The following is a 26,518-nucleotide window of genomic DNA, read 5'->3' as shown; positions in this document are numbered from 1 at the left end:
GAGCGCGGCGGCGGGGCCCGCCCGCAGGGCCGGGAGCGCGGCAGGGGCCGGTGCCAGGAGCTCTCTGCCAGGGACTTGCGGCGGCCGAAGCTCCTGGGACACCCCACCCTGGTCTCCACCCCCCTTCACCCTCCGGCGCTAAATACCTCGTTGCTACAAACAGCCAGTGCCCGCCGATGCGCGCGCCGATTTCCTCCCCCTCCCCCCTTTTTTAATTATTATTTTATTTTTTTTTTAATAACCACGAAGCTGTTTTTCAGCGTAAAGATGGTTGATTGCGTCGTGGGTGCTGCTCGGTAACCAGCCACCTTTCGCCGCTGCCCCGGCGGCCCCGAGCCGACTTTAGAAAGAGACACACACAGAGGGGGGGGAAAAAAAAAAGAAAGAAAATAGGGGAAACAAAGCAAAAGTAGCCGTAATAGTCTCACCCCGGCCCTTGGCTGAGGATCAGAGCTCCCTGCAAATTGCACGGGGGTGTCTGGGAGGGAGAATTGAAGGGAGAAGGATTAAGGGGTGTCTTTTTAAAGATTTCAGAAAAGAAACCCTAACCTATAAAATAATAAAAGATAATACCTTTAAAAAATCGGGGCGGGAGGGGGGAGGGAGCCTTTGTTATCAGAGGGGTAAATGAATATGTATTAGGTTGGACTGTCTGGCTGAGGGAGCAGGAGCAGCTCCCCTGCACAGGGAAAGCTCCCACACTGAGACACTGCCTTGGGTCGCACTCCTCAGTAAAGTCTGAAATGCAACGTTTCTTTAAAAAGAAATAAAAATAAGGGCTGAGAAAGGATTAAAAAGCCTGAAGGATTTTGTAACAGTTATTGCTTATAATTCTTAAGCACCAGGGGAAATGAGAATTAATAGTTACCTTAAAAATCAAGTTCTGTATTTAGTAACTAAGTAAATTAATCTGAGAAAAAAAATCTACTTTGTTAAGTGAAATATCGGTCAGTATGATTTCATCTGTTTGTAATGCCTGGGTGCTTTTGAATTTAATTTATTCAGTTTATGAAAAAAAGGTGGTTTTAATCACTGGCAGCAGCACAGATTTAAAATGAGGTCTGAGGAACAAACACGGGTTTTCTTAAGCATTTTCAGAAATGGTTTTAAACAATTTAGGTCTTGAAGGTCATTCTTGTTCCTGTTTTTGTCTGTGAAGTTCAGATAGCCTCAGATGTAGCCCCCAGTGACGGTTGTGGAATCCCCACTAAGTTTTTTTATTGGATAGATGTGGAAAAGGGAGAGAATAGGTTTGTGCCCCTTGAAATTTAGTTGACAGTTCAACCACCTGTGATGTGAGATCTTGCAAAAAACCTCCATTACTTTTTCAGAATGGCATTGACTTCACTATGTTCAGAATAACAATAAAAAAATAATACAGATCTATTTTTATTACTAAAATAATTCTATATATGTAGGCAGAGAGCTTTTGCTCAAAAATACGTTCTTCTGATACCATAGTGTTCAAATTAAGGCTATTTCTTTGAAGTTCACTGTTGCATCTTGGAGAAATGTCTTGTCTAGATGCAAAGTTGCTTTTTTACAGCTTTGCTGTAATTCTCTTTTCCTATGTTATTTTATTAATGGGATTTTTATGTGGATAATATCTCAAGACTTCCTTTGCTTCTGCTGTTTATTCGTCACTTGAAGTCGTAATAATTTGTTTCTAAAACCACAGCCGGCTGCTATAAAGGCAGAGGGAGGAAGACCATGATTTATGTGGTGAATGAGAAACAAGAACAGAAGAATGTAATAAATGTTTGTTACTTAAAACTTCAGATATTGTTATGAAAAAGGTAGCATAAAAATTAAATAGGCAGTATATCAGCAGGATCTTTCCGAAACAGAGTTCTGTTATTTTTTTTCATGAGTACTTATGTCTCTTAAAAATAGCACTAAATATCTGATAAACTTACAAGAGTAATGAAATTCAAACTTAAAAACTGCAAATTGATCTTTAAATGACAATACTGGCACCTCATAAGAGTGTTCTGGTTCACAGTTAACTTTTCTCTCTGCCTTGAGACATCTGAGAGTGTTATAGGTTTGGTGGAGTACATTTGTATTTCACTATTTATTTCAACAATGTTAGTTGCTCTTTTTCTCCTCTGTCTGCATGAGTCTTCCATACAGTCACAGGAGAGAAAAGAAATAGTTGTAGGGGTAAGAAAAAGTGACTAAATTAAATTACTTTTGGGACTATGGGCTGTATGTAGTGCATGAAACTACTTAAAGCTACTTTTTAGCTTCTTTGGCACTGGGATATTTAATACAGGTTTGGTCTGCGTGAAGAGTTTTATTTTATAAAAATCAGAATGGAGCAGGAGAAAGATGTGAAATGGAGAAAGAGAAAAGAAGGAGCAGACTCAGAAAACTTAGCTTTCCATTGTGTAAACAAAATAAGGTTTTTTAATCTGCCATGTAACAAACAAACAGTAATTCTTCTAGTCACTAATACAAAAACTATATACAAGTGGGGATTTAAAATTTTTGTGTACAAGTCAAACCAAATGCTTTATTTGCCTTTAATCTTTGTGTTTTGGGGTAGCAATTCTAGAACAAATATTGCTGTACATATACAAATATGAATGCTTCTGAGCCAGTTTTAGAGGCATATCATCCAGCTGGAGATGAAAGGCACAAACTTTAGCAATCCCTATTTTTTTCCTGATACTTTCTACTATTCATAAATGTTGGTTCTGACTGTAGATCCATAGCATAGATATTTTAAATCAAGTTTTATATTAGTAGTGAAAATATTAGCATTAGGAGTTCTTGACAATCACAAGCAGAATATATTGTTTCTGACAATTTCAAATGCATATGCTCAAGACAGGGAAGGATGAGTGAATTTATGTTTTATTTTTCCTTTAGGCAAAAATCCCTTTCATGACCAAGGAAGGAGGGAACAACATTTTTACAGTCCTGTGAAGCGCCTGTTACTAGAAATGATTTTCACTTTGTTCCTGAAAAGTATGCCAAGTTTACTGGTGAGCTAGTATGCTGATTTATTTAGATAATATGATGTGAGCAGAGGGGGAGTAATGTGCTTTTGACTCAGCTGATTTTGCTAGATTTACTCCCATTCACTGAAAAGATTTACTGATTTATTAGGGTAGATTTACCTAGCTACCTGGAAGAATACAAGGGGCCTTTCCTTGCTCTCTTCATCCTTAACTTCCCAAAGATGCAGCACAGAACATACATTATCCATGGCATACCATTTGGTTAGTTAAAATCACCTTCAGTTAAAAGGACAGCTATTGCTTATCACATACATCTGCTAATTGACCATGTTTTGACAGCTGTTTACCTGAACTGGTCTAAATAACAATGTACAGCTGCCAGGGTTTCTCCCTGTCCTGGGATTGCAGTCTGGTTCTTGAGCAGAGAAATATGAATATTGAGCCTTTAGCTCCAGGAAATTGGAATGAGTTAATTGTAACTCCACAGCATGAACAAGGTCTGCAATGTGAACTCTTAGAGGATTTCTCACTTCGCAGTTAGGAGAAAGGTTTGATTATTTCACAGAGCTCCTAAAACATACTAGATAAAACATAGAGAAAACAAATATTTTAGTGTATGGGATCACCCTGCTCTTTCCAGCTGCTTGTGGAACAGAATGTTTTGATGAAATAGATTAAGATTTATACCAAACAGTTTTACTCTTTACCAGCTGCCACTTTATTTCCTGCCATTTTTATCTATTCACACGTGAATGCTTTGCCTTTCTTGATAATATACACTTGTAAAGGACAATAACAAAAGAATTCAGTGAATAATTTCTATGAATCAAGAGGTGCTCTAAAAGGAAGCCAGTACTTGTAATTTAAAAGTAAACATCAAAGGATAGCACCAAGAGAGTAATACTTTGAAATAACATCCAGCTTCTTTTCTTTCAGAGACAGTTGATAAACAGAAGGATCATTCCCTTTGGTTCAATGTAGACAGATAATCACTGACAATCACAAAACTGACTATAAAGAGGTGGCATTTAAGTCCATCTCTCATCTCATCCTGTGCTATCTACTATCTAAAAGTTAAGGCCTAAACAAGCATTGAGTAAGAGGTCACCTAGACACTTAGGATCTTCAATGAAAATAGTTAAATGTAGTGTTTGCTTAATTTCTCCAATTTACTATTTACCAATTAAGGTAAAACAAAAATAACATAAAAATACTTTGGATAGGCATGTAAAGGAAAAATAGAACTTGGTAAGGCAGGGTACTAAGTATAAAAAAAAGGATCATTTACACAGAAGTTTTTTACTTTGTTATGTTAGGCTTCTTTATAAATAGCAGAATTCTGGTCTATCACTATATTATTTTGTGAATTATCGACTTTCACTCTGACTGAAACTAGCTAAATATTGCTGCAAGTTACTGGAGAACGAGTTGTAAATATATGTGTTTTGATAGCATTTTCTTCTCATTCATGCTTCCTTCTCATGAACGTGGTAGAAAAAAAGGACTGGTAGAAAAGACCATTTTTAATAGTCTTTTCAAACAACTACTAGGAGAATATTTGATATGGATTTTAATATTCAGATTATAGCATAAAATGCTGTGACTGTAATATTTATTTACCTTTTTCGGCTGAGAAAGAGCATATAGGTGTATATACACACTACACCTATGCACATGCATGTTCAGAACCACGCTCCTTGAAGTTCTGGATTTTTTAGAGAAACATACACACTTGGTTTTTTTTTCTTTTGGAAAAATCCTAGAGATAGCACAGCTGAAAGCACTGTGAAATCTTGCATTCTCCTCCTAGATGCTGCCAGAAAAAACAAGCCTTTTATGCTTGAGGAGGCTGGAGATGTTTTTCTGCCAGTTGCAAGTCCTACGCCTCAAAGTAAGAGAGAGCAAGTAATGTCTGTGAAAAAAGTTTTCCTGACAGACAGCATGAAGGCAGCTCTCCTATGCTTTGCCAATCCATAAGTAATAAAGTTCTTTTGTTGGCAGAGAGTCAGTTTTGAAGCTAATAAGGAAAACTAAAACAGGTGATGCAGTGGCTATCTCTAAAAGGGAGATTTTTCGAGTGAAAAGTAAAGTGAAGCAGAAACTGGGTTATGTGTCCCTGAATAAATGGCCTCCCATCAGAAAAAGATTAATTTTAAATCACTGTTCTAGTTCTTACATTTAGGATAGTTTAATTCACCCAGAGCTATTTGGCCTTGAGGATGAATTCCTACAATTAAGTGTTTATGATTAAAAGTGCTGCCATGGAGAGCAGACAGATGAATATCATTTTAGGAGTACTGTGAATCATTAAATGAGTTGTAGAACCTCTTTCTGGGCATGACCCACTTTTAAATTTCAGGCTAAGGCTATAATAGACTTCAGCATAAGGCCTGGCATGTTGCTGTACTTAGAAGTTTGAATAACAGAATAATCAATGTTTACTAATGTATTTGTATAACTTTAAACTTCTTAAAGTTAATTAAGTTACTTCTTAAAGTAAAAATACTTTGCTTGTTGTATGTGAATCTGCTGCTGGGCTGAAATACATTTTTCAGATTAGTGCATTAAGTGTTAGTATCAGGTAATGAACTTAACCTGCCTCTGATGTGTTGCCTTCTTTTGGCTCAAGATAGGCATGGCTGCTTTCCCTGGTTCAATATAAAAAGAGGCTGGATATGGAATGTCATACAAACCTGGACAGATGACAAGAAAACAGCGCTAGCTGCCAGCTACCTTCTCTCTGTTTGTCAGGATTAGTGCTTGCTTTTTGTCAGGATGGCTCAATGCATCATCCTGTACCTGACTGGCATACTGGGAGGACGTAAACTGAAATACTGGCCAGACAGACTGGCAGTTTTTAGGCTCAGGAGAGGAAGCAGACATAGTGCTACTCTTTCTGGTTAAGGAAAGAGCATTGGTCCACAGCTCGCCTTTTCTTGGCACAGCCTGTCCATTCCCAGAATCGCTTGCTCCTCCTGTAAGCAGTTTTTCCAGGTATGTGGAAATTAAAGCACAAACAGCAGTGGATAAAATTGGACAGGCTGCTTGAAGCAGTATCCCCCCTGTACTGTACCCAAAACCATCCTGTGGCTCTGACAGAGCTCTGCCTACAGCAGAGAAGAGAAATTACCTGGTGCATCTCCTCCTCAACAACTTCAGCTTTCAGATTGTTGTTTTAAGAACAGCCCCAGTTTCAGTGTGGCTCAAAACTGTCATTGATCAGGAGCAGCCTTGTGAGCTGTTTGGTCATGAGGTGGCAATTGTGTCCTGAGGTGGGGGGAACAGCCTGTGGGGACAGTAATGACTCCTTCAGCCATCTGATTTTAATCCCTTACCATATGTGACTTGAAGTCCTTAGATGCCCTCTGCTGCCATATACCAGAATTAACAGATGGCTCTGTGTAACCAAATTCTGATTTGCTTAAGTTTGTTGTTATCTCTCTGTCTTTATAAATGAAGAGAGGAGGGAAAATAATATCCATAATTATTACAAAATATGCAAAGCGTTTTCTAAAGTGTGAGTTTGGGCTAGACGTATTTTCTGACTTTCAGTGCGATTGCCCTATATTTCAAAATTTAACACTAATTTTAGTAGTCTCTTCGGAGCTCATTTCTCTGATAAATTATCCCTCTGTGAATAAATGTGATCTGGAAAGACGCCTGAGGCACAGCAGAATTTTTTCCCCAGCATTTCATGCCACACGATGCTAGACAGAAGGAAGCTGCAAAACCTGCTGCTGTAGATCAGCCTTTGTTCTGGTGAGGAAGGAAAGGATGCATTTAGCCATCAGAGGTATCTTTCACGTAAGACAGAACAGCAGGTAAGAGTGTACCTAAAATGGAACAAGAATGAAATTTCAGTCCTTCCTTTGCCTGTGTTATGACAGATTTTGTGTGCTGGCAGGCACAAAGCAATCCTAAGTCAAACAGAACTAATCTTGGAGGAAATCACTCTCCAGGCTCTTAAGAATCAAGTGGCTCTGTGGTGCTTGAGCTTTAGCTGCGTTGGGTATGTCAACCATACATAGTTGGTTTTCCTTCTAGAAGGAAAAGCCAGCAAAAAAATCCCACCTTTAATTCCCTGTCCCGGGTTCCTATTGCTGATTTGACTGAGTGGGTTTGGTCTAAATCAGCAGCTATGTATTGTGTACATTTTTGAACATGCCTTACCTTTCCTGAGGAGAATATTATTTCTTTCTACTCTAGGTGTGTGCTGGTGATGTTACAAATAGATGCAGGTGTGGCAGGAGAGAGCATGAGCTTTCCAGTGGAACATGTGACAGCAGGGACCTGTTCCAGGTAAATGGGGGACACACAGGAGGACCTCTGCCAGGCCAGCAAAAAACTTGAGCTCATGAAGGATGCAACTTTTACACTGTGCTTTCTTTTCCCTCCAGTACAGTCCTCTACTTTCAGGTACACTGGTCTAGAATATGCTACTTACATTTTTCAGGAGCTTTTATAATTTTTCCAGAACATAATCTCAAACTAACATAACTCCATAGCAAAACCTTATTATGAATGGGGGCTTTGTTCTTGGAGACTATTTTTGAAAATGCCAGGTTATCAGTTAGCCATTGCATAAAAGGCTGAAACATTAATTTGTTCATATGCCTTTGTTTCAGCATATTCATTCCTTCAATTCCTCTCCCCACTTTCTCCAAGAAATACATAGAGCTCTTCAAGTCCTCCTAGCAGATGGGCTGTATAATGTTATTGTATAGGTGACAAACCTAGAAAGCTTTACCAATTTATACCACCCAACAATGTAGTTCATTGCATGTATTTTTATTAGATCCTCACTTTCCCAATTTCTTTAAGGGCATTTCAGTTTTTCAGTGGCTTTTTTTCTTCCCGTATCCATCAGGGAGTGAAATCATGTGCCCACAGAATGTAAATAACAGCTGTCCCTACTCAATTTGCATTTATATGCTTAGCACTTAAAAATAGCTCATTTCTAGAGGTTTTCACAATCTATTCAAAATTTCTTCTTAGTCAGAGGTACTAGTGAGATGTTAATGAAATCCCTTTGGACTGGCTGATCAAAAAGGCGCAGCAACAACAATGAAATTCCTTAAATAACTGATCAGTTATGCTCCTGAGTTACATTTCAGCAATCCACTGAAGTGTGTCTTTTAAATCTCCTTGGGCAGTTCCTTGGGCTGCTCTAATTGCTCTAAGGGGGCTAAATACACCAGGTAAGGAGATTAATGGTTAAAAAAATCTCTGCTGAACTGATAGTGTATTCCTACCAAAATTAATTTATCATACAAGAACAGCTAAACGGGGGAAAAACCCAAAAACAACACCTGGCAAGGCGTTTTCAAGGGAACAGCTTATTTGCCAGTGTCACAGATCTTTGAATAAACAAATCCCTTAGGCCCTGAGAATAACTGAAAAACAGCTCTTTGGTTTCTATACTACTATTTTCTTCTGTTGACATTTCATTAATCCTAAAGAGGATACACATTTTTATTTATGAATGCCTAAATGAAGATTTTAAGAACTATGTCAAATTACTGTGGGTTTTTTTCCTCCAGAAAACTTTGGAAGCCTTTCACTTTGTTATTTTGCCAAGTGTCTCAACTTGAACCATTTCTTCAGATTTCTTTGATCCTCTGAACTGAAAATTACATAATAATGACATTTAGTGACCTTTGGTATAGTTAATTTACTCCAATGTTGACTGTGTAAGAAGATTCTTGCTCCTAAATCCGGATTTGTTTGGTGTTACAGAAATGCACTTTCTTCTCTGCATATTTGTTTATTCAGAATAAAAATTCCTTTATTTTTACAGGAGTCTCAGCTGGGGCATCTCTGGAGACTCTGGACTGGTGACTGAAATTGTTTAGAAAAGACTAATTATGTGTGTGAATTGCTGCTATGCATAAACCTGTGTCAAACTTGGTTAGACTCTGGAAAGACAAAAGTTATCTAAGATCAGGTCATCTCTAAAAATCCTATGGGTTCACACTACGTGATTTCAGAGGGCAAGCTTGTATTTCTAAATTAAAAAAGAATGTCCCTGATGTCAAGAAGGACTTATACTGGGAACATAAGAGGAATATATATGGCTTATATTCACTAGCTGGGCTAGTACCCTTGAGAGCAGATTCCCATATTCACATTCCACAGTCCTTGGACTCTTTCTGGTGCCCCTCTAGACCCAGTGTGCAATTCTTATTTTTCTGTGTTATCTTTCAGTTTGAAGTCTGTGAAATGATGGGAAGCTGTCCTGCAGCCTGTGAGAAGGGTGCTTTCCTAGCATCAAAGTGAGGGTACGTGTTGTATGTTCTGGGATGCGGTAAGGCTGGAGGGTGCAGCCAGCTTGGGTGGTTTAGAAGAACACATCTTGTGGAGTCAAGCGAGATGTGACCTTGGGAGTGCTGCTTGGGCTGCCCCTGCAGCAGGGGGAAGGCACTGCTTTCAGGAGGGCTTGTGGAACAGGGGGAGGCAGTGAGGAGGTGTGGGAGCAGCAGCAGGTGCTGAGCTTGCCGTCAGCCTGCCAGGGTAACAACGTGCCCCGAGGGATCCTGAACATCTCTCTGCTGCCTGCGCCACCTCGGGGGTGGTAAAGCCCAGGCTCCTGGTTTCACCTGACACAGTTACACACGTATTTCCACTGCAGAATAAATGCAGCACTGTTAAAGAAATACAAGGCTTTTCCTGCATATTTTCCACAAAGTCATGAGTGAAAATCTTGGTTGTGTTGAAACAAAACACTCACCTAGTTGTAACAATTCATTGTCCCTGGACTGGACAAGGCATGACTCGGCACTGTGAAGCTACTAACCACTGCTGCTCTTCTCTTCACAGGCCATTGTGTCACCTTTCAGCCTTACCAGTGGCCTCTTTGGGCTCACTTCAAATCTTTCTCCAACAAATATGGCCATATAAAGTCAGTGAATTGTAACCCCATGTAGCAAACACTGCATGTTTCTTTCAGTATTTTAATACAAATATATGCTCTAGAAAGGGATTTTCTCCATCATTTTCCTTACCTCTGCTTATGATGAATTTCCCATGAATTTTATTTTCTCTGTGCTTCTACTCTGGACAGGAAATCCTTTTTTCTTAATCTAGTTCTAAATTTTGTGGAACTTACTACCACTCCATCACTAATGCCAGGATTTTAACTGTAGAAAAAAATGGCTTGGGGGAAAAGGGAATTCTGTAAACATCTGTTCTTGGAAAATAACAAATGGACCCATACTGAAACCAGTCAGTATTAAAAATTACAAAATAAATTTTGAAAAGGATATGAAGCCTTATGCTGCTTATACCAACCAACCAAATGTTAACTAATTAAGGGTCAAGGAAATCTTTTTCCTAGCATTTGTTTCTTATTCAATAGAAATTATCAGTTTGTCTTAACTAAAACAAAGGTGAAGACCACTCCTGCAGCACAGCTCTGATGCAGTGTAACTCCTACAGACACTGACTTGAGAAAAACAGTACTTAGCATATTATTTGTTTAAACAAATCAAGCACATTTGAATGAGAAACTAGCAGTGTTTAAAACAAGAAACTTCAGCAGTGTTTGAAAAACTTGGTGCTAATGACTAGGAGTGTTTAAGAAACACTAATCTTTGCATGAAACTATTAAGTTCTGTTTTGTTACCATTAGGGAGTAGGAAATGCATGTTTGTACAGGAGGGTCATGCTTCAATAGTTTAATCTTTTACTTGGGTTAATTTTTATTCAACATGGTAATGGCATAGTGCAATAACTGTTCACTGTTCATTTAATTTTTCTCTGTAACTTTCATGGTCAACATTTTATTAGTTTTAGCAGAAGAGATGCTTAAAAACAGTTCTTGCAGATTTATTTTTTTTAATCGTCTCACATTTTGCTGACAGGGAGATCCTTTTGCCAAGGAATTAAACTTTGATAGCAGTCAAAACTGGTCTTACTTAAAAAGGTAAACTGTCTCTGACCTGACACTGTTGTTCATCTTGACAAGCAGTAAAGTTGAATATAAGCACAACTTCTTTCTGTATTTATGTTTCATAAAGACCAGTTGGTAAAACTTCTTAGTTCTATTGGCTGTGCCAACATTTTGTATTATCTCTACACAATGAAAAACTTCTTGATACATTGATTATCACTTCTCACCTACATTATGACCCTTAATAAAGTGTATGTCAGGCCACAAACTTCTATTTCTCCAGAAGCCATGAGATGCAAAATTGCTGACCAAACATACTGTTTAGTTCATGCAGCTTCCACATACTTCTCACTGTCTGATCTGCCGTGTTGCAAAAGCTGTAGTTCTACACAGTGAACTAACATTCTGTATCAATTGTATTTAATGTTTCAGATAATTCCATGCAAAATTCCAAGTAAATCATAATTTATCATGTTTGTTTTTGCAGAAGTACCTAAAGATAACACTTGAAATCATAGGCTCCTTTTATAAGAGATGCCAGAAAGACACATAAATACCTTATTTCTCCAAACAGCTTATTATTTCTAGCATTAGAGGGTTGATTAAATACAAGAGAGATTAAAATATCATAGACAGTGTACATTTACAAATTTAAGTGTGTGAATTACTCTACATAGAAAACCAAGAGCTCTTATATACAGACTACATACTATTGAAGGCTAGCAGAAACACCAAAAATATTTTTATCTGAATTTTAAGAGTATTTTGCATAGATGTGCTCCTAAAAAAAAAAAGAGGGAAAGGCCCCAATACCCAATATAGATATCTGAATCTCATCTTCATCCTTCCTTCACAGAAAAGGAAAATGCATCTCCTGAGAACAATTATTTGACATATTCTAGACAATAAAATATTAAAATAAGATCAACTGCCTAGTGCATGTGCTTTTTCTGTGCTGACTGACTATAAGGGGAGCCTGTGAAGATTAACTCAGGTTTAGATGTCTAATTAGAATCTGTCTCAATCTTGGAGATAACCCCAATTTTTATGTATTGTAGGTACACAATTTATTCCTTTATCCTGGTGACTAGTGGGTTTGCTCTAGGTCAATTTTGTTATATTGTAGCATTAAAATAAAAGATACGTCTATTACAGATGAGGAATGCAGTCTACATCTTTGTTGATCATGATCATGTAGATCATCATTTTATAACTTTGTATTGACTTTGAGGATGGAATGAGCATGTGAGAAAATACAGCGGAGAAGCTGCTAAAATTAATAGAGATTGGAGTAACTGAGACACGCAGTGCTGGCTTTAACAGGCAGTCAGTACTGTAACTTATAATGACCCAGCACAACGATTTATTGTGGTACAGCAGAATTTGGACATGACAGGCGAAGTTCAGACCTATTTCAACAGCAGCAAGAGATGTGTTTCCTATAGAACTTAACAGCTGGAGGGGTGGGGAGGGAGGGAAGGAAGGATGGGTGGGTGGATGGGCCGGGGGGGAACTGCTTCCTCCACTGTAGTCATGGGGAAGTGAAATTCATGACACTTGTCACATGGCTCCCATTACTGCCCCACTCGCGACTCATTTTTTTCCCCAGACTGAGATGGTGGAGCTTCTTTTTGTGTCCGAGACACCCAACAAAAGTTAAAGCAATCAGGCAGAAACCCTTTGACTCCCAGCTGGGGAGCTCCTTTCCCCGCAGCGGTGCCGAGTGTCACTACGGGAGCGGGGCCGGAGCTCCCGCAGCGCCCGGCCCGGCGCGCTGCTGCTGCCTCCCGGCGGTGCCGCGCAGCACCTCCGGCAGCACATGCCCAAGGGAAACACCCCTCCTAAAAGCACCCCAGTCCTTTTATCCTGGGCATCAGCAGAGGAGGGAGAAGGATTCTTTTCACTAAAAGGCACCAAGAGTAATTGAACTGCGGTTGAAATGGTCCGAATTCCTGTTCGGGAGCACTGGAACAGGCTACCCACGGAGGTTGTGGAGTTTTCTCCTCCGTAGCTATTCCAAATGCACCTGGCTGTGTGCTCGTGTCACCTGCTGCAGGTGACCCTGCCTTAGCAGAAGCACTGGATGATGTGCTCTCCGGAGGTCCCTTCCAAACCTAACAATTCTGTGTTTCTGTGAATTAAAGCAACATTTTTGATTTATGACCGAAACGGAGTTTACCCACAGCATGCAGGACAATCAAGGCCTGAGGAGACTTTTAGAGACACATTTAAGAAACAAAAATCCCTCAGATGTACCCCACTGTCTACTATCCACAGCAACGAGCCTAAAATGCTCTGAAACACTCAATAGCTACTAGATACAAAGCAAATGGCTAAGTGCCCAAACTTGGAAACAAAGTAGCAGAACAGACTTAACATTGCAAATTTTACGCAACTTAAGTTTTCAATTACAAAAAGCAAGGGCAACAGAAAACAGAAATCCCAAACTAACTTTCTAATTATTTTTTTTTTTAATAGACACGGAAATCAAGTGGATGAAATCTGAATTCCAAGCTTTCAAGTAAAGAGAAACAAAGACAGTTGTTTGAGACCTAAGAAACCAGGAAGAGAGCTTCAGATTACGGTGAGAGTTGTATTTTAATTGTGTCATGCCTCGGGTAACCTAGGAAAAAGATTCAGTAAAAGAAAACACAGTAAGATTGAAAACAGCAACACAATGCAGGGAAAGATTGTTTTAAAACATCAATGCTACGAACTGATAACAAAAGGGCATAGGGTACATGTAGTGAACATGTGTTTTAGACAGTTTCCAGCCACTGCTCAGAAGAGGAAGTACTTTAAAGACAGCAACCAAGCACATCATAGATTTTTAGCTCTCAAAATGCCTGAAAAGCATCCAAAAGTGTTTGGGAAACATTGTTACTTCTGCAGTGATTGTGGATGCTTGATCACAAACAGGGTTTGGCAGACAAGAACAGACAAATGTCGTAAATGAAGGTTTGTCTGTAAAGCATGATTTCTTAGCAGCATTAGGCAGCAGCAGTAAGCAAAAATATGGGGAAAACATTGGGAGAAAATAAGTTTAAATTAGTCCAAGGATATCTCTTCTTACACTGAAGTCAAATGGTGACAAATTAGGTCTCAGCATTCCAAAAATAAAGGGGACTCAATTTTATGTATTGGAAAACAATAAAACACTACATGAGATGTAAGCTCACTTATACACCAGAGTCCTTACCAGGCACCACAAACTGATGGACATACCAAAATTTGTTGTACTACAAATTACTACAATCTATTAAAAAAATACTGTTTCTGGCAGAAAAAGCCATGCTTATGTTCATGTGATTGAACTTACAGAGTTAAGCAGCCATCCTTACAGAGACCCCACGGACATGACTTCACTACAGCAGATTTATTATGTGAGCAACATACTATTAATAGGGAGCCACAGTAATTTGGCTAATGTTGGCTTGAGCACAGACTCTGATATCTTATAAGCACAACAAAGCAAAGGAGCAAAATGATTTCATGCTCTGCCATGATAAACCATTATCAGCTACCCAGCATTCAGTTAAAAATGCACTGACACTAGTTTTCTGTAAAAATTTCCACAGGTATTTAAAGGCAGTTTTTTTACACACATCCAATCTTGCTTTTTTCACAAATAAAGGATGTTCAAGGGAAAAAAGGTTGTTCAATAGTATCTTTAGAAACTAACAGTTTCTCAGCTTCTCAACTGAGAAGATGAGTGGTACTCAACTTCTAGCAAAATCTGTAGAAAAACACACACTGGCAAAATGACACTAGACTATCAGAAGAAACAAACCCCTTCCTAGGTTATCCAAATTGCTTTGGAACAGAAATGCAATAAAAAAATGTGATGTATATGAGATAATTATTTTCTGATTATTTAGAAGGATCTACTAAGAAGGCTTTATGAAGTCACTGGGATCTCTGCAGTGGCACAATGTTCTGAGCTAGCCCTTTCTATCAGAGGGCTGATGCCTAAAACTGTAGACTGGAACAAAGGTTTTTTTCCCTTTTCCTGAAGGAAAAAAATGCCACATGACAGAATATTACAACAGGAAGTAACATTTATGCACTACAAAATGCAATGAAGTAGAATCAGACCAAGTTTTTTTAGTTTAAACCATTTTATGTAATAAACCTCGCTGATATAAACAACTTCTACTGTAATACAGCTATTCCGACTTATGAACACAGCATCCTCACTGGGTGGTAGGTAGGGTGGGATTAAACAAACAAAAAATCCCCCCATGAACCACAAAAGCGCACAGCTCTGATATTTGAGAATGCTGGATGATTTAGGAAGGGCAAGTTGCTGTATCTTGGATGCTAAAAACTAACCAAGTTGGCCAGTTTTCCATACACAACAATAGGCTTAAATACAATCACTTGGCTGATGTAGAATTAAACATGGAACCAGGTATCTTGCAAGTGTAACAGAAGGAAAACTATTTGTTTTCACAAGTACCTCATATTTTTCATAAATACTATTTCATTAATACTTCATAAATACTTTTCATTAATACTTAAGCTCACCTGCAGTTACTAGATTCCTTGAAGAAAAAAAAAATACTATCCTACTCAAAACCATCAAACCCTAACAGTCCATTTCTAGACTTCCCATTTTGACACAAGACTTGTATGGATTCACTTGACCAATGATGAGCCTCTGACCTCTTGAATTTAATCAGAGCACTCCAACCCTGTTACATCCTGTTCTAAGACTAGTCCCTTTGGTGACCAGGAATGCACAACTGCTTCCACTGACTTCCTGTTTTGTCAGTGCCCTTTTGTTGTTTTTAGTAGAAAATAACAGTGAAATCAAATTAAGAATGTTCTGTTACAGCCAAACATGACACTTTCTGTAACTTTTATTTCCAATCAAAATTAACAGCAAAGTCCTGATGAACAAGAAGTTATTTTTGCTATCGGTCTTTAGGAGGATTAGGATTCTTGCGTCTTCTATGATACCTAAAAGAAAAAAAAAAAAGGTTGCAATGAATGCAAGCTGTGGACAGCCTTTATTTTTGTGGTATTTGCGCCCCCAGTGAGTGATCTGAGGTTACACAAGGAAGTGAAATACGAGATACATGAGCACAATCCATCACCACTCTTTAGATGTCACTCTGTTGTTTGTGGAGTTACATAATGCTACTCATTTCTATTGCTACATCTGCTACAAGCACGCAATAATCCCATCAGTTCTACAGCTGAATAGGCACAAAGGCTGCTGTTTATTCTTAATCCTTTGTGTGAAGTTAATTTTATTACATGGTCAGCCTTCCCTTTGGCTAAAATGATTGCTATAGAACAAAGATATTGAAAGGAGCTGTGCCAGACTTTATGTTAAATAGTGTAATATTTTGTTGAAAAACTAAAAAACAAATTCTTCAGAACAAAAAATGATCCATACTTTCCTCTTAATTATGTTTGTTAAACAAGGCAGATCCTGTCTGATCTTCATTAAAGTGACAGCTACCCTTTGGTCATAAAAGTCCTACCTTTCCATTCCTTTTATCTACTCTCAAAGCAAATTAATTAAATAGTTTTCTGTGGACAACAACAAAAAAATTTGCGTGTGTTATGTCTCCATAGCTATAAAATTAGCAGCTACTGAAAGATGGCATACCGTGGAGTGGAAAGTAGTAACACCCAGGAGAATGCTGTTTGTTTACATTAGTATACCTGAATGTCCAGAGTTCCTCTTTAAGCTCAGTCATGTACATGTACTCAGTACATCTCTCCTCCTCCTCAATTTCTGAATACGAGGCACAACAAAGAGCACTTTTCACCATTCCAAATGAAAAACCTCTACTACTCTCAAGTCTGAGAATCATCCCATTGAGGTTACTAAGGAATAGACAATGCATGCTTTCAAGCTGTTATGTCAATTGAGGGTACTTTACATTCTAGATTCTGTCATGGAACTTTAGTTAATGACTCGAAGCAGTAGCTAACTGGATGAATGAAAAATTTCTACACTGTTACATATTTTACCAAAAAAAGTGGCAAAGGCTACCAAAGGAGCAGTGTTTAAAAAACCTCCTCATTAAATACAGTCTTCCATTTACCCAACACTGCATTGAAAATTTTATGAAGTAGCCCAAATGCTAGAGGTACCTTGTCTGACATTACTCATCCTAGGCTGAATCTGGTCATTAAATTATTCCTGTATGTCCCTTTACTTCCAAAAGGAACAAACAAATCAGAAAGAAAATACTTACTGTCCCACAGGATACCAGCGATGTTTTGTTGTGTAAAACATTTTGCTGAGCTCTTCAATTGTAGGACCTCTACTGTTCTTTAGCTCTTTTTCATTCAGTCTGGATTTTAAAACTTGATCGAGGTTTTCTTCTTTATTATTCACCGGATCTGGCCGTGGTATGGGCTAGCAAAACAGTAATGTATATCCTGTTTCTGCTTGTTTTATTTAATTGAGAAAGTCAAAAAGACAAGCTACATTAGAGTAATCTGTAATGCTATCTAACAGCTGAAACCAAAAAAATGCAGAAAAATACCTGTAACTGCACTGACTCTTTATTATCCCTGCCTTCCCACCCTGAATGAAACCACAGCAGCGTGGAGCAGATGTCTAGACATATCTACTTACCCTAGGGGCTACAGCTGATGACCCTACCCCTAAAACCAGCATTCTTGTAGTCATTACTTCAGATCTCAATCCTACAATTCACTACCTGAATCATCAGCTTCAGTTCTACTACGACAAAAGTATCCACACTATTCCCAGTCAGAATTCATAGCAACCATCATCATTGCTAAAAATCTTTGAGAGGACATGTACCTTTGAGAAGAATATCACTTCCTAATTTTTTATGCAACAGGTAAGACCAAGTTGTTTGTTTTCAATTGGAAACATAACTACTATTAGAAATATTTTAATTTGTTTTAGCCTTTTACACAAGTTTTTCTTGAGGTATGTGCAACTGAGAGATTTGAAAATACTGCTAGGTAATCTGCAGGCAAAAAGTGCTAAAATGGTTTAGGTTTCAATGGAGAAATTTCACACTGGGTACTGCAGCAACACAGCTGCCAGCTGCAGTATTTTACTAGCACATGAGAACTGGAAATTCAAACAAAAAGTGTACACTAAAAAGATTTATCTAGGTGTTAATCCACAGCACTAGATATACTTTCGTCAATGTAAAGAACACATTGAAAGTACTACTGATAGATAAAAAACAGTATTTAAAGTTCTTTGCAGTTTTTACAAACTCAATGCTGAATGGAACTTTAAGTTTGTGTTGAAAACAGTAGCAGCAGTTCTCCTTTGTATTCTCTTGCCCAGTAAGACATGTGAGCCATAACCTGCGTTCCCATCCTCCTCTCTGAGTAGTACCCATGTAGATAGACACTACTTTCTCTGTAGTGCCCAAGTGTTCTAGTGCCTTGTTCAATTCTACTAGAGCTACTGTATGCTGTGATATCTGAGCTCTTCTCACTCTGCAACCTTCCCTCAATTCAACTAAGAGTAAATTCCTCCTCGTGGCAGCAGCTATATTCATCAGTCATTTACTTCATAGATGTGCTGATCACGTACTAAAAAGTATTTCAAATTTAAAAAGATGCTCTAAAGACTCAAACCTGTAAACTACTAAATGCCTTTACAAGAGTAAGAAATAGAAATGTACACACTTGGACATACTTTTGTATGCTCGTACGGAATCTCAAGTGAAGGGTGGTAGCAGACAATTGTCTTCAAATCGGATGTCACTGCAAGTTCCACTTTGCTATAAAAACAAAAAAAACCCCTCTTAACTTTCAGAAGTACTGAACAACTGAGAAGCCCAAGTCCCAGAGAAAACTGGATTTGACCCTGCATTTATGAATCCTTAATAATCTTCTGTAAAATAAGGGTCATAAATATTTGATCCAAACTTCCAATATTTTGTTTCCTCAGTTATCTTCCTTTTTCTTTTTCAATGGAGAAGAAAAAAAGGTCTAAAATAAAATATTAAAATAGCTGGAAATATGATTTGGAAAAAAAAATCTTAAAAGACTGAAATAGTTGCATATAAAACTCTAAACAGATGAGGATAATGATCTCTAGGACAACATGCCTTCACAAGATGCATGGCATCTGTAATGAAGTAACAGCAAACAAAGCTTGGTTTGCGGTTTCATCTTTTCTATTACATAAAAAAGGCTGAACAAGAAGTCTTACTGAGAGTTTCATTGTGAGAATATAACTTTTTTCACTTTTCTTCCCCTTCCCATGACACATTAAGATTCCTAAAACTGTGGATGACATGAATTCAGTGTTTCTCACTATATATATATATATATATGTATATATATATATATCAGTTTTTCCTATTTCTATACAGGTTTCCCATGCAGCAGCACAAATATACCTGGACTTTGTCTGAACAAGCATCAGTGGAAATGACTACTCTAAGCTAATTTTGCTCTTCCACAAACAAAACTCCAGGGGAACTGGGGTCATCAACATGTTTATAATGAGTCCTGAATGACTTTTCATTATATTGAAACTGGATTACATTACATTAACTTCACAATCATTACTATCATTAATTTTTACTTTAGCTAAAATCAATACATATATCCCATATTGGCAATAGATGTGTTTGATATTATAATATGATGACTTCACAACAGAGAGTTGCCCTGGAATAAACATTACATGAAAAGGCCACACATCAAAGCACGTTTACATACCAATTGTAGTCTTCAGGGAGAACTGAGAATGTAGATTTATGGCAAGCATGATACACAGCTCCATCTGCAATAAAAACCCAAGTAAAGAACTCTGATGTAGAAACAAGCAGAGCTGTACCAAATTAAGAATGTTTACATTTTCAATTTTCATTCTTTTTCAAGTCTTATTCAGGGATAATAATCATATTCAGTTTTAGATTAACATAACCCAAACACTGTCTAAATAGAAGTTCATTTTAGTACACAGCTTTCTAGCAGTGCAATAAATAAAAAAAAAAACCAAACCAGTATGCAGGCAGCTACAACCTATACTTACCTTCCTAGCTGTATTGTTTTCCTGAGTAAAATCACTGTATGAATAAAATACCTACAGAATTCAACATTAGGAAATATCTTTTATATATGTAAAGAACATTACCTTTTAACTTAGAGGGAAGATCATAATTTCAATCACAGAAGCAATATTTATTATAAAGATCAAAAGGAGGGGGCTCTGACTGGATACGTAGAGAAATGTTTTCCTCATGAGGACAGCCAGCCAGGGAGATTGAGACCCAGGCAGGTTTGTGAGTTCTCTGTCCTTGGAGATTTCAAAGACTCCACAAGCCCTGAGCAACCTGATGTGACTGCAGAGCTGACCCTGCTTTGAGCAGGAGCTTGGATCACAGACCACTCAAAGTCCCTTCCTCATGGTTTGATTCCTATTTTTTTAATAGAATAACTTAGGTTGGAAAAGACTTTTAAGATCATAGAGTCCAAACACAAGCCTAATATAAGGTGTTCAATAGCCCCTCACATGGGAATCATCCTGTAGGCATTACCTTCCACAACAATGCAGGTATGCACACCTCAGGTGGGTGTGGGACATGCCTGGAGCTGATTTCCACTAAGAACCCACTTCCTTTATTGACAGAACATGACACAAATCCACATGGAAGTTTCTGTGTCCAGTGAAGCTTTCTCAACAACTATGATTTTAGAACAGAACTGTGATCACAAGAAACAAGTCTTCACATGTTCTGAGCTTGCTCTTAAGTCATAAAAAGGCATCAACTTTATCTGGCATTATTTAATTTAGACCATCTTTTAATACAAATAGAATTCTTCATGGATGCTCCTAGCAGAGCAAGAGAGCATTCATTGTGTCAAGACTGCAAAGGCTGAAAAAAACAGGAAGAAACTTTTGTTTGTAGCTATTTTCCTCTCAGAAATATTTTAGATGAAAATTCTTAAAATTCAGAGTTACTGTTAGCACTTTCACTCTTCAGTTCTTCTAATGAAACTGTTCTTAGGTATTAAGCAGTAAAGTTTTGGCAAGTTATATGTATTTCTTCCTAATTTTTTTTTCCCTTCCTTGCCAACCTACCTCTAAAATGTAAAATATCTATTCTATTTTCTCCACTACTGTCTTTTGTACCACTTTTACTATCTTCCTATGTCTTCCTATTGATGTCTAAAATATAGACAAAAATCTAAGAAACAGTACTGTCTGTTTCTATTTGTTCTCTGTTTGTATTAGGTAATGAGAATTTACTATAGCCTTTTCTCAGCACTTTTCTAAGTCTGAAAAAATAAATTTAAATCTTCAATCATAATCAGTGGTAAAAGAGGTAGTATTTACAAGCTAATCTATAGATTTGGGGAGCATCCTATTTGGACCATGAAGGCTTTAAAAGCACAAAAAGAGAAAAAAACAAATAAAGATATCCTTTACCATTAGAATAGAACACAGACTAATAGACTAGATTCTGTTCAAATAGAAAAATCACTTCCATGCTTCCATTACTTTAAACAGTACAGGAAGAGGCTCTCAAGGAACAAATTTTAATATAGGACCTCCACAATTCCATGTCACTACTTACTCTGCAGTGGGACCTGCTTACAGGTTGCTACTGAACGCATCCGGAAGAGTTGGGACCATGCAGATCTAAGTGACATTGCCATGCTGACAGCAGAGAGGAAACCAGTCCTGGACGAGATGGAACTCAAAGAACTCTTGTTCTCTGCAGAACACCCTCTGAAAGAAACCAGTTTCATAACTATTCAGGCTACATAAGACTAACAATTAAATTTCTTTTAAATCTTAAGGAAAAACAAAATCTGTGCAACATAATTCTTCATTGTCAATTGTTTGATAATTGTTGTGATAAGAAGTCCTTATCACTTAAGATAATGGTACCTTAATAGTCAAAAGTAGCACAAGACTTTATTTACTGAGAGTCTTTGAAGGTTCAGCTTAAAAGAAAAGCTTCCATGCCTGTGTCTTCTCACAGGCTTTTCTGTTGGTACCCACCTAAAATTTGCATCCTTCCTTCTGCACGCTCCATAAAATAGCTCATGAAATGTGCTTTTCTTGTTCACAATATAAATATCATCAGCCAGTACAAAAATAGAAGTACTTATAAACTCCACTTGCTGTAGTGAAAAACCTCTCTAAATGCAGCTAATTGCTCTCATCCATCTCAAAAGCAATACACCTAAAAACCCAGAAACACCATTTAGAATACCTTAAATGTTACCCAAAATTTTGCAGTAGCAGAAAGACATCTTATGTTTTCATTGTCTAGTGAAAAATAATTGCTTTAAATAAAAACTTATAATGAAACCTAGAAAAATGTAAAAGTTTAGGGATTAAAAAAAAAAAGAAAAAAAAAGTAACAAGAACTCTTTAAAAGTACTACGTATTTTGTGCTTCAAAACATCACCAGTAATGTGCATTTTCCAATTTCGACATATAATTATTCAGCATTCTTTTTATCTGTGCCAATGCTGCTCAAGTTAGGGTACCACCAGCACCCACAGAGCTGCTCACAGCTTGTCCTCAGAAGCTCATTAACAAAAAGGGTGCGAGGAACGCGGCGGATCTCGGTCCAAGGACAGGGGTCAGGCACCAGCCCGTTCCCAGCCCCACCCACTGCGAGGACCAGCGTGAATGGGAACATTCCCATCCCTGAGACAGGGCACAGGAAACTCCGACGCGTGTGCCAGCAACGCGCGGGAACGCGAAACCTGAGGCTTAGAATGAAAGAAGATATTTAGCATTTAAAAAAAAGGTCACTAATCCGTCAAAGCAAGCAATAGAGTACCCGTTATAACAGTCCTGAGCGCTCCGCACAGGGTTCAGCCCCTCCGAAAGCGCGCAGAGCCTCTCCCGGCCTTGCCCCGCGCCAGCCCCGCCGGCGGAAGCGGCGCCGCGCGCCCGTTCCGGTTCCGGTTCCGGCGGCGGCTCGGCGCGCGGCACGCCGGGACTCGCAGTGCGGCCCGTGAGGGGCACCGGCACCGCCCTCAGCCACCTCCCCTTCCGCCCGCAGCCGCTCCGACACCGGAGCCGCTCCGCAGTAATGTGGTGACAGGAAGGACTAGGCCGGGCCGGAGAGCAAGCGGATGCACAAACACAGAGTCACCGAATCAGTTCGGTTGGAAAAGACTTCTGAGATCGTCCAGTCCAATCTTTGAGCCATCTACACCTTGACTCCTAGGCCACGGCAGTAAGTGCCATGTCCGGTCATTTCTTGAATACCTCCAGTGATGGTCAGTCCACCATCTCCCTGGGGAGCCTGTTCCAATGTTTAACCCTTGTTCCTGTGGAGGAATTTCTCATGATGTCCAACCTGAACCTCCCCTCCCTTGAGGCTGCTTCCTCTTGTGCTGTTGTCCACAAAAACCCTGATTCATTACCTGGTGTGCAACAAGCCAATAATTAGCCACTGGGGACAACACTCATAGGCTGTCCAACTCCCACCTCATTACAACCTCTTTTCAGGTAAATGTAGAGAATGACGAGGTTCCCCTGAGCCTCCTCCAGGCTAAACACCTACAGCTCCCTCAGCTGCTCCTCATAGGGACTCTTGGTCAAACACTCACTGCTCGCTGCCCTGGTCCCTGTGCTGGGAGGCTTTTGGGACCTCAAACCCACAGTGAAGGCACTGGGGCAACCTCGTCATGGGCAGCAGCTGTTCAGCTGAGGGAGAGGGCACAACTCCCCAGCAACAGGCAGCAGTGCACCTGCCGGTCCTGGGAGCATGCCAACGTGCCATAGTCTTATATTAGCTGCAAAATAATCCCCTCTAATCCCATAATTCAAAGGAACATTTCTAACATTATTGGTTATTTCACAAGCTTGCAAGCATAGCCTGCTTGCTTTCCAGGTTAAATTACACAGTTGGCTGCAGTAGCTTCCTCTGTTCAGTCAGCCAGATCTTCACAGTACCTGTAATGCTCTTCCACAGGGAAGGCCTGTGGATTTCATGGAGATGAAATTGCATGTTTCCAATAGTCAAGGCATACAGAAAACTCACCTGAATGACCCAGGCAAACTGCTGCTCTGGGGCTACTTGCTGTACTTCTTTCATAGACTGAGCCTCAAAGTGTTTCAAAGACAAGGTTATATTTACACAGCATTGATAAAAGACAAGAAGACAAAAATCAATTGTCTGACCTGCTGCTCTAGTATCTGTAATGGCTCCAGCACTTTAGGCATTTACACATCCATGAAGCCTCTAAGTCACATCAGCAGATTGTGTCTCCATTCCTGCCCACAGCATTACCCTTCTGGAGACTCTTGGATAGTGTCTCTTGAAAGGTTGCAACCTCTTCCAGATATCTTCCAACGATTGCATGTTTTCTGGTCATTGATTGTGGTACTGCAGTTTTGTGCTGTCATCAGTGAAAACCTCACAATTTCAGCAATGTTTAACTTTGGTCTGTAGTTGCAGAGTTGTAGTTACACTGATAACTTCCAGCAGTATAGCAGAAGTATAGCCAGAAATCAGTAGTCAAGAGCTGACCACTCCCAGTATCATTGACAAAGGTTTCTTCTTGAATATTTTTCTATACATAGGAAGATGGAACACATCCATTTTGGGGTTCCCTGCAATATTAGATTCATTACACCATAGAAAAAGGGGACAGAGATGGGCCAAAATGTTTTACATACTATTTAGACAGATGCAACCAGGGTGAGAAATCATAGCTTCACTACAAAGCTCCTCCAGATTGGTGGAGATAAACTCACTTTTTCATTCCAGCAAGTTTCTGTGTTCAGATACAGAGGCATTGGATCTGAGTTCATGCACCAAACAGAAGCAATACAGTTCTGTGTATTTTCTGCTGTGTACCAGCTCGTGCTTCCCACAAGGAAATCCTTGTACTAGGATGAGGACAGCATCCTATACAATTCAAGCAAGACGGTGGTTCTACTGATGGACAAATAAAACACTTGGAGGATTTTAAACCCAAGGACAGTGCTTAAAAAATAAAATGGTAATAAACTGTCCAAAACAAGTGCACTCTGGAAATTCAAAGAAAGGAATGAATCTTCATTTAAAGACTGAGCTTCAGGAATATCTTGTCCATATGCATAGTGGGGGTAAACAGTTATGTCAAAGTCAGTCTTGCCAGGAGGAGTTTGTGACAACATGGGAACTGCTCAGGATTCTTGATTTACTCCTGGTCAGCTGCAGTGTGACACACCTGTATGCAAACGCAATGTGTGTTACTTGTGTGTGTATGTGAACCTCTGACAAGCACATTAGGCCTTGATTTCTTTTCTAGGAAATACTAAGTGAAATTAAATCTTCTCTGACTTTTCTAAAAGATGAATTAATTGTCATAGCTTCTTTAAAAGATTGCCTAAAGTCAGGGATGGTGATGATGACTGTGGTTGACAACTCTGATTCTTAGCTGCTTTCTCAAAAGGGTATTGTTCACCCATGCAGGAGACAAAAGTTCTTTGCTGTGCAGAGGAAAACTTGAAATTAACTCATTTCACAGCTGGAGACAACTATAAATTTCACCTATTTCTTTCTTCAGTGTAAGACACTTTTTTTTTCATCTTCTTTATATGGACTTGCAACTCTTTAAAAAAATTAAAAACCTTCCTAGTCCCTTAGAAATTGTCACCCAATTAAAAAAACACTAAACTTGATATGACTGAGTATATTAGTCATGATTACAATATAAGACTTGTGTGGTGCTCCGACCTTACTGTTTCCTTTAATAACTGTTTTGCTTTAATAAAGACGATTTTTTACTCTTCAGTGCCATATGTACTTCCTGAGGACTGCATACAGACACACACTTGCAGATATGTGTGCTCTCCTCAGACAGAAGTTTGAAAAAGTAGAATTTCTAATTTCCTGGTGAATGTCACTAACAAGTCTCCTAATGGTGGGATTTTATAGGCTGGTGGCATTGAGTTGTTAACCGCTAAGAAGCTAATTCATTAATGAGATTGTAAAGATCAACAAATCTTGAATTTGAAGCTACAGTCTGTACTGCTTGTTTTCAATCACATATATTTTTCTGTAAGGATTTTATTCTGGAAATGTGCACTTTTAGAACATCCCCGTAATGGCAAATCTTGTAACTTAAATTCTAGTCCTGGAAAGTTGCAATAGAAGGCACAGAACTTTATTTTTACTTTTTAAAAACTGAACCACATACCCTGTTAGGCTCCCAGGCTATTTTTAGGTGGTTTCTATAAAAAGATTTTTAGGAGATAGTAGATGAGGTCTACCCCCTCCCTGACGCATAATGTTCTGCAAGTGTATTCTTAGCAGCATGTTCTGACAGATTACAGCTTTCTAAAGGGAGATGGGAATTGCTTAAGGACAGCTCAGAAGCGTGACTACACACTTCTCCAGCATGTCTGGAGATAGGGTTATTAATAACTGCCAAGGCCCTTGCTTGCCTCAGCAGCTTGTAGACAGCAAAAGGGGGAGTAGCTCAGTCTGTATTGGCTCAACAGGAAGGTTGTTCTCCCCGTTACCTGTGGAGATACTATGGAGGGACTAATGCTGAGTTCCAGACCTCTGGGACTTCATGTCTCTGGAAAGCTGGAAAGTTTTGTTTCTAGGTTGCTCTCTTACTGAAGATAAACCATTAAACTGCTTTTACTCCAATAGTCAATTACAAAATTCTCCAGGAAGTGCTCTAACTTGATCAGATGGTTGAGCTATAGTTAGGCCACAGACGC

General features: G+C 38.9%; 1 protein-coding gene and 2 long non-coding RNA genes across 6 annotated transcripts in view; 2 read left to right on the top strand and 1 right to left on the bottom strand.

Moving 5' to 3' along the window:
- The window catches only part of LOC117244400, a 23,218-nt gene extending 2,081 nt beyond the window's left edge, over positions 1-21,137 (top strand). Inside the window, exons 1-6 of one of the 4 annotated variants that reach the window (XR_004497394.1) lie at positions 631-2,990; positions 7,173-7,265; positions 9,171-9,244; positions 13,333-13,438; positions 17,421-17,687; positions 19,191-21,137. This is a non-coding gene — a long non-coding RNA (uncharacterized LOC117244400). Of the gene's footprint in view, positions 1-630; positions 2,991-7,172; positions 7,266-9,170; positions 9,245-13,332; positions 13,439-17,420; positions 17,688-19,190 lie in introns of those variants that run through there. The other 3 variants (XR_004497395.1, XR_004497393.1, XR_004497392.1) reach the window with 3 other exon arrangements.
- On the bottom strand, positions 15,699-21,553 carry MRPL42 (mitochondrial ribosomal protein L42). Its single transcript, XM_033514224.1, has 5 exons — positions 21,405-21,553; positions 19,543-19,606; positions 18,509-18,593; positions 17,070-17,233; positions 15,699-15,816 (listed from the first exon to the last, which is right to left on the bottom strand). The coding sequence occupies exons 1-5, from the start codon at positions 21,484-21,486 to the stop codon at positions 15,771-15,773; spliced, it is 441 nt and encodes a 146-aa protein (XP_033370115.1). The 5' UTR covers positions 21,487-21,553; the 3' UTR covers positions 15,699-15,770.
- Positions 21,554-22,781: 1,228 nt separating this feature from the next.
- On the top strand, positions 22,782-25,804 carry LOC117244401. The gene is made up of 2 exons (XR_004497396.1): positions 22,782-23,030; positions 24,570-25,804. It is a non-coding gene; the product is annotated as an uncharacterized LOC117244401 (long non-coding RNA).
- Positions 25,805-26,518: the final 714 nt, after the last annotated feature.

The sequence above is a fragment of the Parus major genome, chromosome 1A, assembly GCF_001522545.3.
Source record: "Parus major isolate Abel chromosome 1A, Parus_major1.1, whole genome shotgun sequence".
NCBI classification, from domain to species: domain Eukaryota; kingdom Metazoa; phylum Chordata; class Aves; order Passeriformes; family Paridae; genus Parus; species Parus major.
This window is presented reverse-complemented; position numbering and strand designations above follow the sequence as displayed.

Excerpts from the sequence above, each read along its gene's own strand:
- MRPL42 (XM_033514224.1), bottom strand. The coding sequence starts at position 21,486 with ATGGCAATGTCACTTAGATCTGCATGGTCCCAACTCTTCCGGATGCGT. Across the intron at positions 19,607-21,404 it reads TAAGCAGGTCCCACTGCAGA|ATGGAGCTGTGTATCATGCT; the intron begins GTAAGTAGTGAC and ends TTTTTATTGCAG. Across the intron at positions 18,594-19,542 it reads CTCCCTGAAGACTACAATTG|CAAAGTGGAACTTGCAGTGA; the intron begins GTATGTAAACGT and ends TTGTTTTTATAG.